We start from the raw sequence: 19,528 nt of genomic DNA, 5'->3' as shown, positions 1-19,528 counted from the left end.
CAAGGATGACATAATGTCTCATTCATAGTGCAGTGTAATGTGTAGTACTGTACATCTGGGGTGCAGTATGATGATAACACGGTGTGCCTTATGTAACACAGCAGCTTATGCTCTTGTATAGCTATTCAGTGGTAATGTAGGTGCCTGCCCCCTCCAGGATCTATTGTTTAGAAATATGTTATCTAAGACAATGTTATGATGCTGTGGTATTCATTCATTGTGTTGGTGTTTCCGGGTTATAACAGATGTTGTATATGTGTTTTCTCACCAGTTTTATCTCGTTAAACTCAATAAATGACGTTTGGAGTCGAACGTTCATCCTGGCTCCGAGGGTTTATTGAACGCGAGGTTAACTACTCAGCTAGCGGTGCAACGTAGCGCACAGCGAAGCCGAGACAGCCGTGACTACGAAAAGAGTTTAAAGATCCCCAATTTTTAAAACCCTTGCGTGCAGAGGAACCAAATTCAAATGTTGGGAATGATGAAAGTGATTTTAAAGAACTTGACATGTTTTCACCATCTCCAGCGCACGCTTACAGAAATTGTAATTTCGCATCTTGTTCACACCAGATTTGTTGCACTTGCAGAATGGATTTTAAAAAAACCTGCAATTGGCTCTGCAGAAGCTTGCCAAATGAGTTTTCTTGTCCATGCTGACTTCACAACATTACACACCTACTGTTAAACTATACTTAATGAGCGACTACTATGCCCCCCCCCCCATTCCTCTTGGAGTGCTTTCTTTTTTTTAACGCCACCAAAGTCTTAACGTGACGATTTAATGTTCTGTTACAGAGACTAGGTGATGTTTCGGCTAAAAGGTAAAGTCCCAAACTGTTCTTTTAATTTTAGATTTGCCAAATTAATTTGTAAGCTCCCTTGAAGTGTTCAGATTGATTTCTGGTTACGTATACATGGGTGAAAATGCTATTTATAACTGTCTGAAAATTGTACACACTTTTTGTTGTCAAACCAGTTTCTTTTGTATTGCATTACCAAAAGGGTAAGACGCCACGAACAACCCCCAGAAGGGCGGAGGTTGTAAGCAGCTTGGACGAGACCGTGCATGGGACATTTTATTGATCTCGCGTCAACAAGACAACGTTACAGCAAGCAGGTTGGTGTGGCAATGTGTTTCGCGAATATGTCGAGTAGCTGGGGTTTTAACAAACCCCCAAGCAAACTCTCGCCATGTATAGGCAACGGTTGCTGCGTCGTGGAATCGTCAGCTTGGCCCAACCAAAAGGTTTGTTTTATTTTTTCAATAAATTTGGCAAAGTGTAACCAAATCAGTGGCAATCGGACGGATGATTCCCGGTAGCAAGGTTGGGAGCCGTGACGAACGCGTAACGATGGTTGCTGTCACATTGGAGCGGTTCCTGTACTTGGGTAAGACTTCCTCCGTAATGGTCTCGTGTGTGTGTGTGTGTGTATAAAGAGTACTCGACACCATTTGTCAAATAACACTGCCTTTTTAAAGGAGATTGAAGTGATGTTTTTGAGGCATTGACCCCTTCAAAGCGCACTGTTGGACGAAGTGGACGGGTTAATCCAAATCTTTATTGAGGCTGGAGGAATCCGATGAGCCATGAAGCTCTTTCACAGATGTCCAGTAGGTTAAAGACTGCGTGTGTTTGTCATTGTTTGGGTGTGATGCCAATTATTATTTTCACCTAATATAATCAAACTTTAATGTCAATGGGGTGCTTTAATACGGGCCACGTGTTCTCGTGTTGCAAGTGTCCCCCTCTTGACACCAATGGCTGTATCACGGTAATGTGGTTCTTTACATTGGCCTATTGACCAATACATGGAAACATGTAGACCGTTGAAAGGGAATAGCGACATATCGAATTGTGGAAACTGAACCCGAGGTTATGACCGGCAGGATTGTAACATTGCCTAATGCTTTGCGAGCGAAGAAAATAAGTAGCATTAATTATCGAACGAATACACTCGTGCACCGTGCGATATTTCTCAAGTCTTTACACTGAATACCAATGCATACAGTATCTTACTAAGATGTACTCAAATTTCAATATGCTATATATCAGACCTGTCTTTTTAATATCACCGTAGAGTGAAACGGTGGTATATCAGAGTATATCAGAGATCATTCATTACACACACAAATATCGCACCACATTAAATCCACCTGAATACCAACAGGCTGCTGCACACTTAATACATGAACAGAACATTCAAGACAAGGCGACTGGCCATGTAACACAAACTATGTCCCATACAGGGAACCGGTGTAGTCTGCACTCCTTCGATGGAGGAACGGCAAAACTACACCCAACTTTCACGAAACCCTCGTGGCTCTCAGTCCTCAACATTGGCATTTGGCCCCCTCAACATTGCCACACGTAGGAATGCAATAATTGATCAATTTTAATTCAATACAGAAGACGCACTGCTGTGTTAGCTTTTTGCCCTTTATATTTTCTTGAAATAAAGTCATTTTTATGTACAGTATAAAATGGAAGGTTGGAAAAGCAAAATTTTAATTTTTATGGATCACACTACGTAATCTTCCGTGAATCTTTCTCAAACTGCAACATCAAAATAACTTGGTTACAGTGTGTATGGCAAATCAATGTTTCCACAATGGTATGCTGTGAATCCATACTAGGGCTGAACGATTAATCGATTTCAAATCGAAATCGCAATTTGAAACAATGCGATTAACAAATTGCAAAGGCTGCGATTTTTTGCGATTTTAAAAGTCCTATTACTTATTGGAATAATGTTTTTATTAATATAACTTTAATTATTTAACTTAAGAATTGTTCTATGTTTGATTGTTCTATTTCAATTAAAACATTTTAATAAATACATGTTGGAAGCAATTCATATATTTTTTAGTTCCCATCCTTGCATTACAATATATAGAGCAGTTCATATTTTGATGATATTATGTGGTAATGCTCTATCACACGTTTTAAATCTATTACACAGTGAATATTGAACTGAAGCTTGACTTTAAAAAATGTAATAGCAAGTCAAATCGCAATCGCAATATCTGTCACAAAAATCACAATTAGATATTTCCCCCAAATCGTTCAGCCCTACTCCATACAGCTTTCTGGCATTGTTAAGGGGGCTTTAATGTGCAGTGGTTACCGTGCTGCGCTACGAACCCGGGATGATTGCAAGGGTCCTTCTGGTAAATATTGCTTACACAATGCATTTCCCGTGCAACATTCAGCGGAGGGGTGATCACTGCCATTTAAACAGAAATGCACCGGATTTCAATTAAAAGAGGAATAATTGCCCCCTCTGAAAGCTCCGAACGGCATCTCAGATGACATGTTGAACATATCCCAAGACAAAGTAACATCTGCACGTACTAAAGACCGTCTTGGTGTTTAAATCCATCTACCTCAATTATAATGCAAATGTAAGGTGTAATCAGATATTGAAGTTTTAAAATCCAAGAATAAACGTGGCCCATTCTTTATTTCAAAACCTCGAATATAAACACAATTGCTATTTTAAGAATACATTTTGAAACAACCACTAAATATTTAAAAGTATTTTATCTACCACTTTTTTAATTGTGTTGGTGTAGTGGTGCAAGAGTTCACACTGGTATGAACCAAGTGACCTAACCGGATTCCCCTTTGCGCCGACTTTGTGGTCTAGCTGCCCAGGGCTCTCTGCCTATTGTCAGCATTACTCCTCCTGCCCTCTATTTTGGAGGGCAGCTGCCTCTAACTGCCCAGAAGCGTCCATCACAAGCCTCTGCCACAGAGACCAATCTTGACACTCCGTGGTACCGGTTGTTAGCATGTCCAGTCCCGGCTCCTTTAATGCGGGTACCCAATGCATCCTCGAACAATGCAAGATAAATCCAGTATGGATGATTGGCTGGCCTGTTGGTATAGGTGCATGTTTTAAAGCTGACGCAGAGGAATTTCTATCGGGTGAAGGCTAAATTATGTGCGGGTGCAGTCAACAGGTGTGTCCCAACAGGTTAACCATGTATGCAAAGTTTGTGGGGAATAATAGCCATTTTCTATACCTTTGAGGCATAAGCAATGAGAAAATAACACGTATTACCCAGAACAAAAATCGTGTTACATAGTGTGTTCACTCTCGAGGGCGTTTGATAAACTTTCTTAACCTGAAGCGTGTGGTAGGACCTTATGTTATTAGCCACTCACTCAATTATACCTGAGTAGTGTGTGTACAGAGTGGAGGAACATTCTTAGCTGAACGATGCGCCCGCGGTCAATCTCCGATGTGTCAGTGGAGGTCTTGGAAACTTCCTGACCTTTACTCTTTGGTTATTTCGGTAAAGCCACGTAGGTACCTTTTTTTCGGTGACTTTACCAAAAGAACCAAAGAGTATTGATCCCTACAGTCACGAAAACTTCAAATCTAAAGTTCCTGACCTCTGGCACAAAAAATACTCTCGATATTGCTGGCCATTGTAAACCCTTATGGGCTTGACAGACTTTTGGGGCAAGTGCTATTAGGGGCCGTCCATAAATGACGTCACGCACCTAGGGGGGGGGTCAGACATTTGTAACGATGTGTGACGAAGGGGGGGGGTGAGAAATGTGACGTCACATCAAAATGCGCAACTTTAAATAAACAGACAATACATTCTAATTAATTAAATAGACTTTTTTATGAATGTTTTCTCATACAACACTGGTGATGCCCTGAGCGGGAATCGAACTCTGGACGCCGGGTTCGCAGCGCGCTAACCACTACACTGCCACTCCCAATTACAACACGTCTATGATGACAAGCACGAAGACACACAAACACACGGGGTTGTACGTTTACGAAAAAATATATATTTTGTGAACCATCCACGACTCGGTACGACTGTCACGTTTACAGAGATAGCAGTTATACGTGGTCTATGTTTTGATTAGAGTTTGATCAATATAATTCATGGTCGATTTAGACTTTTGATCACTTGAAAATAAAAATCCCCATCCCACTGGCAAATATATTTAGTGATCATAATTTGATCAGTATATTGGCACGAATACATATATTTGTAAACGTGACAATCTTGTCGGGAGGTAGAGGGTTATGAAAATAATGCATCTTCTTGGATCTTTCGGTAAAGTCACGTAGAATGGAAATAATAAAATAATTAAACTAAAACATAATAAAATAATTCTCACGACGTTTCGGCCACAACGCAAGCAGCCGTCAGGTGGAGAGCAGGTCTGTCGAGCAGGTCTGTCGAGCAGGTCTGTCGAGCAGGTCTGTCGAGCAGGTCTGTCGAGCAGGTCTGTCGAGCAGGTCTGTCGAGCAGGTCTGTCGAGCAGGTCTGTCGAGTAGACAGACCTGCTCTCCACCTGAGGACGGCTGCTTGCGTTGTGGCCGAAACGTCGTGAGAATTATTTTATTATGTTTTATTTTTATTATTTTATTATTTCCATTCTACGTGACTTTACGAGTAGACAGAGTCTATTCGACAGACCTGCTCTCCACCTGAGGACGGCTGCTTGCGTTGTGGCCGAAACGTCGTGGGAATTATTTGATTGTTTTATTTTTATTATTTTATTATATCCATTCTACGTGACTTTACCGAAAGAACCAAGAAGATGAATCCCTGCAGTCACGAAAGCTTTAAATAGAAAATAATGTAGTACATTATGCTTATTGTTAGACATTATTGTACGCGCATACAAACGGAAGCTGTGTTTTACTGAAGTTTGCAATGTCGTTACCGGCAATAAAACTCCCCCCCCGCCCCGATTTTAACAATCCTAACACTCATAAATGTCAACTTAACCCACACCCTGCGCACCCTCTTTAGAGTTTACAGTACACAATAAATGTACGTGTCAAAGGTGGCTGCGGAGGGTTAAAATCAGTCATGTAACGTGATTTCCATTGGAGCAGAGCGAATCGTGTACAGGTTTTCGTGACATTGTGCTGATTGTTTTACGTTTTCCGCGTATGTGCCAATGTTAATGCTCACAACGGTTAACGTGTTGATGAAAATCGTTCGCTTTAAATATTATCTTATTTAGCTCTGGAGTAAAACGAGTTAACTTTCATAACAATAAGAAGAATACAACTTCTGAACGGTAAGTGGATTTTTTTCTATGTACATGTTTACTATATACGATGTTCACGAAGGTATGAAACAAATTGTACGGAGTATGTAGAACCATTGAACTGAGTGTTTGATTTGCGTTTAATACGCTTTCCTTGACAGATGTAGAACAAGCGAGATTGTTTTGAAAAAAAAATCGTTAAACCATGCCCTTATTACGAAATTAGAATATATGAAAAAGAACATGTCTATATAACGATAGGACTCAGCTTGGGAACATTTACAGAAGAGGGTTCTTGTGCCATAGTGAGGTGGTTTTGAGTAAAGGGCTGTGAAATGGTAACCGGTAAACCGCTCTTCTATCCAAAAGTCACGAACCAGTGATCGTTTAAGTGAATTATATGATTAGTTCATCAATCTGTATTTTATGTGGCAATATCGACCTCAAAGTTTCCGTGCTGTCGACTCCCTCCTTGCCCGCTGGCCAGATGTCACTACACCATCGCATCAGCCTTCGAACCGATAATCGGCAGAGTAATCGACTTCATTAAATAATCTGGAATAAGATCCCAAAATCTCTGCAAATTGTATCCTTCCCTTGCGCTGTTCCTCCCGGCGAAGCCAGGCCCTGAGCGCGGCTTAAAAAGCAACCCAGAATATCTCCATCAGTAGGTCTTGCTGAACAGGTTCTAGACACAGGGCAAGCAAAGTCTCTGTGCGGCCATTCTCCACCGTTGGGGTCTTCATGGCAACCAAACCTGCAGCAGTTGTGAGTGAATATTGGTCGATTTAATCCACATCGGTTGAGAGTGAATATTGGTCGAGTTAATTAACATGGGTTGAGAGTGAATATTGGTAGAGTGAATTAACATGGTTTGAGATTGAATATTGGTAGAGTTAATTAACATGGTTGGAGATTGAATATTGGTAGAGTTAATTAACATGGTTGGAGAGTGAATATTGGTAGAGTTAATTCACATGGGTTGAGAGTGAATATTGCCTGTGTTAATCCATCTCCGTCATGTTAATTAGCGTCTTACACTGAGAAGAGATCCTGCGTTAAGTAGCATGCTGCATACATGAAGCTATTCAACGTTCACATGTGTTAAACATGGAATGTAAACTGGATTGCTTTGAATCGTTCCACCAACTGCATTTTACTCTCTCCACGATTATTGCTATTATCAGCAATATCTGCAATGCTTATTCGACTAACATACTGTATACCTTCTGTTAAAATACAACGCTAATATGTCCAAGAATATTATATACTGCACTGTCTGCAGTGTTTAAAACACGCATCTTTTTTTCTTTTCAGAAAAAGTGGAAGCCAAAGCACTTTGTGAACAAACAAAAATATGTTTTCTAATACACATAGAACCGTTTTTGTCACAAGTTTACTTGTGCTACTGATATTTCTTACTACTCACGACTTTAAGGTAAGTTATTCAAACGCCAGAAGCAGTGACTTCCTATGGCGGGTGGAATTGTGCAAGCTACACGTACAGACGAGCACCTTTTTGAAAAAGAACCCTCACATAATTCCTTAAACGAGGTACACAAATGCATGTACAGTATGTTGAACTTTCACACCGTACGTATCCAACTGTGCTAATCGGAGGTGCGGGAGAAGGACGAAGTTTAATTGATAACGTGCATACCACGAGTGTTCGTTGCGATGAACCTATAGGGCAAATGTACACAGGTGACCCCCGACTTCGGACGGCTCGACTTGCAATCCTCCGCTTTTACGACCTTTCTCATAGTAAATAAGACCCCCACAGTAACGACCAAAACTCGTATCTACGACTACCTAACGACTGCTACCGACACCGAGTCGATTGGCGCCATCAGGCGACGAGTGTGCGCATCTTTGTGAACTCGATCTACGAGAAACGAGGGTTGGACTTGCGACCGTCTTCGAGGAACAACTTAGGTCGTAGGTGCGGGGGGTCGCCTGTAATGTGTTTATAAGAGTACATTACCGTAACAATGTAATGCAATGAATAGTCCCTTGCCAATCCATTACTGGGCGAGGAGAAGGCCTCTCCACACCGTGTTGGTTATGTGACCATACATACTTCACGCTGGTTTTATGGCACACTTATAAGTACAAACATCAAATAGAAGTGGACAGACCAAACACTTGGTTAGTTCTATGACTGCTGTACATACACACTAAAATCGATTATTTTGACAAATATTTTTATCACGTGAAAGTTGTGGTGTAGTAGTCAAATTTACTCTGTGAAGTTGAATAGAGCATGACTGGATGCTATCGAGCCTCGGCGTATGTCCCCCCCTTCCCCCCATTGTTGTCCTATTGTAATCATAATTAACTTCAAAGTCATTATCATGACTAACTCACCTGACTTCATTGATATGTTCCCGCTTTGGGTATGAAATACATCTCGAGAGAAGTCTACAGATTTGCCTCGCTCCACGTTCCTCAGCATCTCCGCGTCAGCACGAGGTGCGGCGGTGGCGAGATGCTAAATCCCTTGCTTGGTATGCAGGAGGTTGTGGGTTCGATCCCGACCCGTATACCTGTATATTTGGAGTTTGCAAATTCTCTCTGCCCGTGGTCACGTGGATTTTTCTCCAGTTCCCCTGGTTTTCCCCTCCATATTTAAAAACATGCGATTAGAGTCTTTTGGCTGCTATAAATTTCCACACGATAAGCCACTTCGTTGAGCTATCATTTGTGGCCAGGTCGCTTCTGAAGAAGAGCTATATAGCTCAGTGGGCCTTACCTGGTAAAATAAAATAGTTTAATCGTTTAAAGTAGCCTCTGGTTGTGCTTCGCCAATTGCTGAATAACACAGGGTGTGCATCTAAATGCATTGCATTCCCTCCAAATATAGCTGGTATGCATTAAATTACATTGGATGCAAATGTGTTAATCGTCTTCTCAAACAATATATGATGTCCAACTGGTTATTGTTAAATTATTGTTAAATTCCTAACAATTTCTAAGATTAATATTACATTTTGTTATGGGGCCGTCCATAAATGACGTCACGCACCTAGGGGGGGGGGTCAGACATTTGTGATGATGTGTGACGAGGGGAGGGGGGATTTGAGAAATGTGACGTCACATTAAAATGCGCAACTTTAAATAAATATAGACAACACGTTCTACTTAATTAAACAGAATTTTTAATAAATGTTTTCTCCTACAACATCAGAGTGGAGCGCCACATTAAATACGCACTACAATGACAATAGTGTAAAGGGATTTGAAGCATGTTTTATTTTTTGAGGGGGGGGCAGAGCTTTGTGACGCCATATTTGAGGGGGGTCTGACTTTTTGTGAGGCCGTGTGACGAGGGGGGGGGGGTAAAAAATCGTCCAAAATCGCGTGACGGCATTTATGGACGGCCCCTATTCTGTTGACGAATAACAATAATAAATTGCTACAACAGTAGTGACAGAATCGGTCACATAGCAGCATAGCGCTGGCTGCTGGCAGGGAAAGAGATCTGCAGCTTACAGCGGCCCTGACTGACAGCAGGTCACGTGATAGACCAGAGAGGGATCTAGGGGAAAGGTCACGGAAGGGGCACATCGAGAACCCGCTAGTAGGTTCCAGAAGGGGGCGTGGACACGCTGACAGTATAAGAGCGACCCCAGGAGGGGACCTCGGGGCTGTCGTTTGGAGTGGGATCCCGTCGTGCTGCTGAAGTCTTCACCGTCGTTTCCATCTTCACCATCTTGGCGTCGCCAGTCAGGCAGTCTACCAGCTGTCCTGACTGGGAACCGTAGTTACTAAGTGTTACAGTCAGGCCTCCTAATCTTCGTGTCTCTGAGTCAGTCACTACACAACTACGCAAATTAGAAATCATAATAACTTTTCCAAAATTACAATAACACAAACACTTTTATATTGAGTGGGGTCAGAGCCCGACGTGGTTCAAAAGGCCTTATTTGTCCTGGAGCTGACATAATGATGTCATCAGCCATGATCAGGTTGAGGTGCAGAGTGGCACCCTCCTCAAGAGAGGCACCTGCTGCTGGGAGTCTGCACATCAAAAGACAAGCCACGTGTGCGCACTTTTTTTATTTTTTTAAAATAACCTTTTACCCCACATTGCAATACAATGTCATTTAATGCCATTTCTCTCCATCTATAAAGAATCGAAAAATCATGCGAATAAATATTTTTTATAATAAAATAAACTATATAATTGAAGGGACACCTGCTAAAGTGGGTATATATGACTTGGTTAAAATAATCATCCAATCATCTACATTGCAGTTGCATACTTTGCACTTTAGCTTTTTTAAGTTAACTTACCCATTCTTTCTTTCAGGCAACACGGATCATTAAATATTCCCCGCCAAAACTTCATTACCAAAATGATGAATTACCATTTGCCCCCGAAAAAACAAGAACTTATGTCTCTCTCACAACAAAACAAGCACGATGGATTTCAACAAATCTCACTTGTTCTACATCTGCCAAGAACAGTCGGATCACAATACTAAACCGAGGAGAACCTCACACCGTTGGAGACACACTCCATGTTGAAGTGGCAATGTATGACTTTACGAACAGAAGGAAGCTCTACGGTGGGGATTTCCTCCTCGCTCGGATTTTCAGCCCACGCCTTGGGGCTGCGTCTTCTGGCGTGGTGACTGACCTTAGCAATGGTGTGTACGATGTGAGGTTCACGCTCTTCTGGCCAGGAGACAGCAGGCTGGCCTTCACGCTCGTGCACTCCAGTGAGGCTGTGAGCGTGCTGGACAGAGTCCGAGAAACCATTCCAGATAAAGTCACTTTCCTTGGGACTTTTGTCAGTGGGAAGTCAAGAGAAGTAACCTCATGCCACACTTTTCTCAACACAACGAAGCAGGTCTGTGATTATACGGACACGCATTTGAATGAACCATGGACGTGTGAAAAGCCAAGTAAGCTTCCTTGTTCAGCTCTTCTAGCTATCAAATCATACAACAAGTATAAAAATATACTTAGTCAAGAGCAAACTACTTTATTCAAGAGGTAAGCACATATTTTACCATGAACCAAGGGACGTAATTTTGCCCATAAGAGGTTTTTTGGGTTAGATCGCGTATAAATATATAAATGTGCCATTAAAACCCGCCACCACCCGACACAGCCAACTAGTAAGGGTTGTCACGTAAACAGAACATGCCAATTCGTCACTAGTACAGCACACCGGTGTGTTGGAGAGCCAAGCCACAACATTTACTATTTGAGTACGACGTTTCGCCAGTAATTACAACTAACTTCATCAGACGAGAGTCAGATTTGTGGAGAAGTCTTACCATAATTTAGTCATGTTGATAACCGTTTTGTTTAGTAAATGTTCATTTTCAGTTGAGAATTGTTTGTTAGTCAGTCTAGCAAATTTGTTAATTTTGGTCGTGTTAGTTATGTTAAATACATTATCAGCTGATTGCTGTGTAATTGTGTCAATTATATTCCAGTTAGCTGTAGAAGCTATCAACAGAAGGTGTGTACAGGATTAACTGCACGTGTGGAAATGTTATGTTGGGCAAACAGGACGAATGATCAGCACGAGACTAAAGGAGCATCAGATAAATATTAAATTCTCCCAAATGCAACTGTCAGCAGTAGCAGAACACGCGTGCCAACAAGGACACTCAATTGATTTTGATCATGTTGAAGTTCCGTGAAAAATTAGCTACTACTGGCCAAGACTAATTAGATAATCTATCGAAATTGAAAGAAATAAAAATTATTTTAACCGTTTGGATAGCTACCGCCTTAGTGCTGCGTAGAAGCAAATAATCAAATAATACATTATTTAAATGTATGCCTATAAAGGGCAGCATACTTCAATATGGATTACTGTTGCTACGGATATTTTAATACACACAATAGACAGGAAGGACAAAATCAAAGGGTTCGCATAATGCACATGCATAATGTACGTTGACTCAGTAATCCCCCCCACCTCAATTTGCGCAAGAGCGCAGAAGTGTAGTCACCATATCTACGCCTCTATATAAGGAACGAAACAGTTATACTTCTCCACAAATCTGGATGTCGCCTGATGAAGCTAGTTGTAATTACTACTAAATGTGGTGGCTTGGCTCTCCAACAAACCGGTGTGCTGTACTAGTGATGAATTGGCATGTTCTGATTATGTGACAACCCTTACTAGTTGGCTGTGTCGGGTGGGTTTTAACGACACATTACGTGATCTAACCCAAAAAAACTCTATTATGGATTATATTGGTCGCGAAAGCCTATGTGTTAAACTGACATAAATTTGATTGTCAGCCACAGCTAATTACAGTAGCAAGTGAAGTCGTCTTGGTGTAGTTTGGTCAAAAACCCTAATGAGCAACACGGCATGAGAAGACCTTCATCCAGCAGTGAAAGCCCTTAAGAAAGTGTTATGCAATGTGATGATATTATTCATCACGTTTACTGCGTGTACACTTAGCATATTGCCCCCTTTTTGACATAAAACTTTAATATTCAGCCTCGAAAATCTTTACTCCATATTATTCTGTTAAGTTAAAGTCAATGGTGCTGCAGAAGTAGTATAAAAAAAGAATGGATATTTTTAATATTCTTTTGTGAAGCTCTATCCCTTAAGAACTGCATAACAGGGGCAAAACATACAATCGCCACGTAGAGAGGCACCCTAGTCGGGAATCGTACCCAGGACCTTATGGAGGTTAGGCACAATCATTGCCACTGCACCACCCTTCCACCCTAGTTAAAACAATGCACAGTATGCATAATTTATCTATTATGGTTACAGTGATATGTCCTAGCGGTATTTCGTTCGCAGCTTGTTGCAAATGTTCATGGCTCAAATCCAGCGTCCACCCTGATTAATACTGCATTTGCATTGACCATATGAATACGCCACGTCACAGTGGATGTTTTACAGTGGACGTTATATATCCTCTGACGTTATTCAAAATGAGTAGGTCATTGTGTGTCGGCGTCATGGTCCAAATTTGCCGAATTTGAAAACTGGGATTATACATAGCAATTATTACCCCTTATATAAAAGAAACGTGGCAGGACTCTGCTGACAAAGAATATTGAGACTCAATGAGTAGAATAAAATATACTACTTATACAATCTATGTTTGATTTTGTAGCTGTCTTTTGAATCTAAATGTCTATTTTGATAATTCAACATTTTGGTAATTTTGACCTAAATGATTGTTTGCATATGGCACGATTATTTAAGCACAACTAATTGACAATTTATATTACAGATATAACATGTGGGCGCCAATACGATGCCCATACAAAATCAGTGTTGCTCCAAGAAATGGTGAGTGCTATTAATGCATGTGTAGTGTAGCAGTGCCGAATGGCGGCCAGAATTAGCAATTGCGAGTGTACCCACCCAAGGGGAAGAACTGGGGCAAGGGTCATGGAAGGGATCCATCTTTGAGCTCCCAGATCCAGCTAGAACGTTCAAGAAGGGGGGCGTGGCCAGGGCAGGGCCAGGCCCTGCTGAAAGCATAAAAGGGTGATCGGGGCTGTAAGTGGGAATCAGGGTCGTCTCACCGTGGAAGTCGGCCTCGTCGTCGCCGTCGACGCTGCCGTCCTTGTCATCACCCGACGTCGCCACTGCTGGATAGTCAGGCAGCTATCCAGTCAGCTTGACGGTCAACGTTACATTATGGGCTCAGTAAGTCGTATAGTGTGAGTACGAGTAATATAAATAAAGAAGGTGCCTCGACAGTTATTGTCTCTGGAGTCCTACATTACACATGCACCATGGCTTTGGTGATTGATACATTCATTTAGTGGGAGATTAGATTTATATACACGCTCCCCTATTAAACTGGATAACATGTGCTGTTCACGAACATACCCATTGTGTTATATTGCTTGTGGCTCACTTGAGATTCATTGTATTTTGAAAGGGAGAGTTGCAGTAACCACTGTTATATAGGAATTGTCGTTATACTGGTAGGAACGAAGTGGACCAGCCTACAATAGATTATATCGTCCGTCCGTCCATCCGACCGTCCGTCCGACCGTGTAGCAACATCGCCCCCTACTGCAAACACTTGGCATGACCCTACAAAAACCTTTAGACTCAGTGACGCTTTCCTGGCTAAACAAGTGTAACATTCCCTTATAATTCCCTCAGATAGCTTTTAATTAAAACATTTAAATTAATGAGGCTTTCCTGGCTAAACAAGTGTAACATTCCCTTATAATTCCCTGAGATAGCTTTTAATTAAAACTTTTAAATTCAAATTTTATAATTAAAACTTTTAAATTCAAATTTTACTCACAGCGCCCTAAAGCCTACAGCTAGGCCTAAAGCCTCGAACTACGCCTATCACTCTCCCTTCGTATCGTACCCCCGCGTGTGTGCAAGTGAGTTGATGTTTAACAATGTTACATTCCCTGATGCTTTTAAATAGAAACATTTAAATTTAAAGCTTTTACATAAATAATAAAAACATTTAATTTTAAAATTAACTCACGGCGGCCTAAAGCCTACAGCTAGGCCTAAAGCCTAGAACTAGGCCTCAACCTCTCCCTTGGTATCGTACCCCCGCGTGTGTGAAAGGGAGTTAATGTTTTGCAATGTTACATTCCCTGATGTTTTTAAATAGAAAAATTTACATTTAAAGCTTTTACATAAATAATTAAAACATTTAAATTACAAATTAACTCACAGCGGCCTAACGCCTACAGCTAGGCCTAAAGCCTAGAACTAGGCCTCACACTCTCCCTTCGTATCGTCCGATTCGGTGTAGCAACATCGCCCCCTACTGCAAACACTTGGCAGGACCCTACAAAAACCTTTAGACTCAGTGGAGCTTTCCTGGCTAAACAAGTGTAATAATACATTATGTTTATATTCTTTGGTTATTCGTTCCTACCAGCCTACCCCGCAGGGTCCTGTTATAGTTGGTACGTCACCAGGGCCGTCTATAGAGAGGTGCGGGGCCCGGGGGAAATCCCACTATGCCCCCGCCCCCCCACCACGCCTTGAAACGCAACCAAGAACTATTACGACTGACACCGTGACGTCAAAGCGTGGGGCCCAGGGCGGTCGCCCCGATTCGCAATTCCCTCGGGATGGCTCTGTCTGTCACCACCAGCTTTCTGTACTGTGTTATTCGGATGGCATAGTGCAGTGCCACACAGTATCACGAGGCACCACACGGAAGCACTACACTTCTGTATGCCTTTGCATACAGGGCTTTGTCAAATATACAGACAATCTTTGTCAGACTTAAGTACTGCATGACGCTCAGTGACTGGTTAAGCACCTCGTTGTCAGTAGACATTTGTGTCGCTGGAGCATTGATGGTAGGCAGATAGCCTACATTGTCGGGGATGACCATCATCTCACCTCGAGTCAGGATGTTAAAGCCTGTCCAGCTGCTGATTGACTGGTCTTCTTGTTGTGACATGCGTGCTAGGACCCAAATAAGGTTTTTCTCTCTGGCAAGCTGAGTATTGGCTACAGTATCGGCATCTGCACTTTTGCTTTGTGATGGCCTCACCCGTTGTCCAGCGTTATAAGTTGGTAACATTCCCTGATGATGAGAGTTTCTGAAGACACAGGGCAGTGTCGATCTCTTCCGTCTTTGAATAGGACACACTCTGACCAAGTTGGTTGAGGATGTTTATCAGCTCTACATTCCCTGACAATGACTTGACACTGAATGGCATACCAATGTGCCTGGAAGGCTTGGTATTTCCACATGTCACTGCATAAACTATGTCATGGCCAAACGATTGCAGAAGCCGCTGAACTCTATGGGATGCATGATCAGGATCATTAGCGCCTGTGAGTAGATAGCACAGGAAGACAATGAGCGACTGTGGAATGGTAGGACATTCTGCTTCTGGTTTGACTTCAGGCGGCCAGGCTTGAGGAACATCTTGACTCTTGATGTCATCTCTCAATTTGATGGCTGCTTTGGCTATAACATTTTGAGCACCGGCACTTTTTAGGGTCTGTAGCTCTCTTTTGAGAGACTGATTTTCTTTGGCAAGTTCCCTCATGGACACGTTATCTTGATAGAGGAGGAATTTTCCTTTCCCATCAGGGAAAATGTGCAACGCTCCAGCAAACGCACTCTCCAGCTTTCGCCTTATGAGCTTCTTGGTTGATTCCTTGACTTGGACAATGCCTAGGGAGTTCATTGAAGCAATTCGTCTCAAATGTGATCAGTCATTGTCATCGCTTGAAGATTGCCAAAAAGCTCCATCCTGATGAAGAGGAACAGCTCATTGTTTGACTGATTCACAGCAGATTCGTACTGGGCTGCAGAGAATAAGCTTTTCAATGATATGCAATTCAACTAGGTTATTTTTTAAAATGCGGAGACAAATTGCGATGAAAGATGCAAGAAAACGCTAATTTAAGGCTTTGTTTGCTTGGCAAAGTTTGTATAAAATCGTAAAAACGAACTATTTCTATAATATAAATAGTGAGTTTTCATGATTTTACAATTTATGGAAAATAAAAAAATACATAAAAATTGACAAACTGAACAAAAATTATAATTTTTGCCTGTAGTACCTGGCCTTGACTAATAATCTTAACATGTACTTTTAACAATACATTGAGGGTAAAGTTAGAACTTTGGATATCTTTACTGAACAGAAACAATACAGAATCACCAGTACTTGCCTCACCTGCCAGTAAATGATCATGAGCAAACAATCTGCTAGAAACAGAAGGAAAACAGATAGCGCCAATCTATTCCAGACTTAACTAAGTCACTAAAATTGAAGAACAAGCGTGACTAAATGCAAGAATATGTATGAAATACATGCCTTGGGGACAAACATCCATTTTGTGCATACAGCAGAGGTGTTACAATGTTTTATTTGTAACGTCCGGGCAAATATACATGATTGCGATAGGTGCAAAAACAGGTTTCCTGCGAGAAAATGTTTACAGCTGCTCATTTGGAAAGGTTATTATGTATTATTTTACTTCCGCTGGTGTAACAAATAAAATGGCTCCATTGAAGTTTTGCCACCTTGGGTGGTACCAATATCTGGTCTGGCCCAAGGACTACATGACGCCAGCACGCAATAACCTTCTCTTGCGAATGACGTCACTGGATCATAAACATCCACTGTAAAACAGACGGCCCGAATTTTTATGGTTAATACAGCTGCAGTAATAGCCAGGGTCGCCGCTGAATTTGAACCGTAAACCTTTGAAACAAGCGGTGAAAGTGCTAATGCTGTGCCATGTCACCAGCACTGCACTAATGCGGTAGAGTCAAAACAAGAAGTGAATATATGAGATTCAATACAAAAACAATTATGTGAATAAAGAACTACCCTGCTGAAGAGGTCTCGAGATTCAGTGAGGCCTTCCTGGATGAACACGCCCAGGAACAATGATGATGATGAGGCGAGTCTCAGTTTCATAATTTCGGGATACATTTTAACAACAAAGCATCGAATGGGCATCACAGCAACACAGAATACATTCAATATATTCAACTAGAGTATGACGTTCAATTTTAGGGACGACGTTTTATGCAGAGTTCTCTTGCGAAGCACTTTTCATGTTGTAACATGTGGCAGATGTTCCTTAAGCATGCTGGGGTCTTGTCGAGAAATTACAATGGCATATTATGGCCGAATGACACTTCGCCTATATGTTGCAAATGAAAATAACTTTAGTGAAAACTTTAGTTTATATATTACCGTGTATCCCGCTTTTGACTGCTGTTTCTCATAATTATGGATTTTTATGAAATATCTCGGTAAATTATAGAAAAAATTGAAAATAACTAAATTCAATAACGACGTTTCGGGCGCAACACAAGCGTCCGTCATCAGGTGGGGACAACCACAGCGAAAACAGTTGCTGAGGTATGCCAAAGAGATGGCTCTGACAAGGGATTATATAGCTGAGGAGGGTGGGGGGGGAACGAAAACTTCAAATCTAGAATCTCGGTAATTGTGTTGTGCTTTTATATTTTCTGTAATGTAATCGTATGGCAATACCCTCTTACAAAATATACATAACTCGTTGGATTCCAATGATCTTGAAATGATTATCAATTCGTTTTTTTTACAGGTTCATTTGGAAACAATTTACAAAAATGTATCACGGGATTAGGAAATCCACTGCCAAGCGGCTATTTCTTTAAAAATGTATGGCATTCCTCCAATTGCAAGAATATCCATTTTGAATCGGAGACGTCCGTTATGAACTGCTTGAAAGGAAAACGGGTGTTTCTCTTTGGTGATTCCACTATACGACAATGGTGGGAATATATCGTCCGTTTTGTTAAAGGTAAGAGCACACTTACTTCATTCAATTGTTTAATAATTCCACGTAGTTCATTATCAGTGGTTGCTATTATGATTGTCATCAGATAATTAGACGTTATAAAGATTCAATTGGAGCAATACATTGAGGGCAATGGCGCTACATCACAATTTACTGATGCAAGAGTATAATTTGAAAACGTGCGTGTGCTGTTTCTCTCCCAGATCTGAAACCTTTAGATAATCACAAACCTGGAAAGCATCAACCAAAAATTGCTGTAAATGAAAGCAATGACATCACGTGGCAATGGTTTTGTCACAGCTACCCATTTATAGCGTCGGCAAACACTTATCCAGAAGACCTCAAATACGTTGCGAATCGAATTGACAACATCACCGGTGGGGGCGACACGGTCGTAGCAATCTCCTTAGGCGCTCATTTCACGCCCTTCCCTCTGGATGTGTTTCAAAAGAGAATGCACAACATTAAAGCGGCAGTGCAAAAACTATTGATCCGAAGCCCTGAAACGAAGGTCATCGTTAAATTAGCCAACGTGAGAGAAAACGTTGCCATAGCAATATTCAATAACTGGAGCACATTTAAGATGAATCAAATCCTGTTGGAGGTGTTTCACCAAATGGACGTCGCATTTGTTGATGCTTGGGATGTGACCGCCGTACTTAATTCTAAGAAAATTCACCCAAATAACAACATACTTAAAGTCGAACTGGATCTATTTTTATCATTTGTCTGCTCAGAGTATGTCGCTACAGTTTAATAGTTGCAGCATTGGCATAAGTATGCAAGGGTGCATCGTATTGAAAGAAGAACAGAATGTAAACACAAAAACCACCTCACATAAACGTGTACTTAAATATATAATGTAATTATTGCATTGTCATGTGATTTTTGTAAAATGATCAATAAGAAATAAAATGATACTCAATGTAACAGAAAAGTATGTTTTTGTTATTCTAAGCACACATGAATTCATTTTGTATTTACTCTACTGGTATACAGAAGGTTGTGGGTGCTTGTATAATTGGAGTTTGCATGTTCTGCCGTGGTCGCGTGGATTTTTCGCCAGATCCTCCGGTTTTCCCCTCCACATTTAGAAAAGTGCGTTTAGAGTATTTGGCTGCTATACATTTCCACAGGATAAGCCACTTCGTTGAGGTATCATTTGTGGTAAGGTCGCTTCTGAAAAATAGCGAATCGCAAGTGTTCCTTCAGGTTTAGCTGACCAGGACGTTTT

At 41.3% G+C, this 19,528-nt stretch overlaps 2 protein-coding genes across 2 annotated transcripts; both read left to right on the top strand.

The window, feature by feature from the left end:
* The first annotated feature begins 1,352 nt into the window (after nt 1-1,352).
* Nucleotides 1,353-11,040, top strand: LOC144936470 (NXPE family member 4-like). The gene is made up of 3 exons (XM_078863546.1): nt 1,353-1,389; nt 3,649-3,821; nt 10,348-11,040. The coding sequence occupies exons 1-3, from the start codon at nt 1,353-1,355 to the stop codon at nt 11,038-11,040; spliced, it is 903 nt and encodes a 300-aa protein (XP_078719672.1).
* Nucleotides 11,041-15,752: 4,712 nt separating this feature from the next.
* LOC144936464 (NXPE family member 2-like) lies at nt 15,753-19,051 on the top strand. Its single transcript, XM_078863538.1, has 3 exons — nt 15,753-15,816; nt 18,079-18,297; nt 18,498-19,051. The coding sequence occupies exons 1-3, from the start codon at nt 15,753-15,755 to the stop codon at nt 19,049-19,051; spliced, it is 837 nt and encodes a 278-aa protein (XP_078719664.1).
* The last annotated feature ends 477 nt before the right edge of the window (nt 19,052-19,528 follow it).

The sequence above is a fragment of the Lampetra fluviatilis genome, chromosome 1 (assembly GCF_964198595.1).
Source record: "Lampetra fluviatilis chromosome 1, kcLamFluv1.1, whole genome shotgun sequence".
NCBI lineage: Eukaryota > Metazoa > Chordata > Hyperoartia > Petromyzontiformes > Petromyzontidae > Lampetra > Lampetra fluviatilis.
The sequence above is the reverse complement of the archived record's forward strand: the minus strand, read 5'-3'. Positions and strand labels throughout refer to the sequence as shown.

Coding starts and splice junctions, on each gene's coding strand:
- LOC144936470 (XM_078863546.1), top strand. CDS start 1,353: ATGGTTGCTGTCACATTGGAGCGGTTCCTGTACTTGG. Junction 1,390..3,648: donor GGAGCGGTTCCTGTACTTGG/GTAAGACTTCCT, acceptor TTTGTGGTCTAG/CTGCCCAGGGCTCTCTGCCT. Junction 3,822..10,347: donor TCCCGGCTCCTTTAATGCGG/GTACCCAATGCA, acceptor TCTTTCTTTCAG/GCAACACGGATCATTAAATA.
- LOC144936464 (XM_078863538.1), top strand. CDS start 15,753: ATGGCCAAACGATTGCAGAAGCCGCTGAACTCTATGGGATGCATGATC. Junction 15,817..18,078: donor GATCAGGATCATTAGCGCCT/GTGAGTAGATAG, acceptor TTTTTTTTACAG/GTTCATTTGGAAACAATTTA. Junction 18,298..18,497: donor TATCGTCCGTTTTGTTAAAG/GTAAGAGCACAC, acceptor TTTCTCTCCCAG/ATCTGAAACCTTTAGATAAT.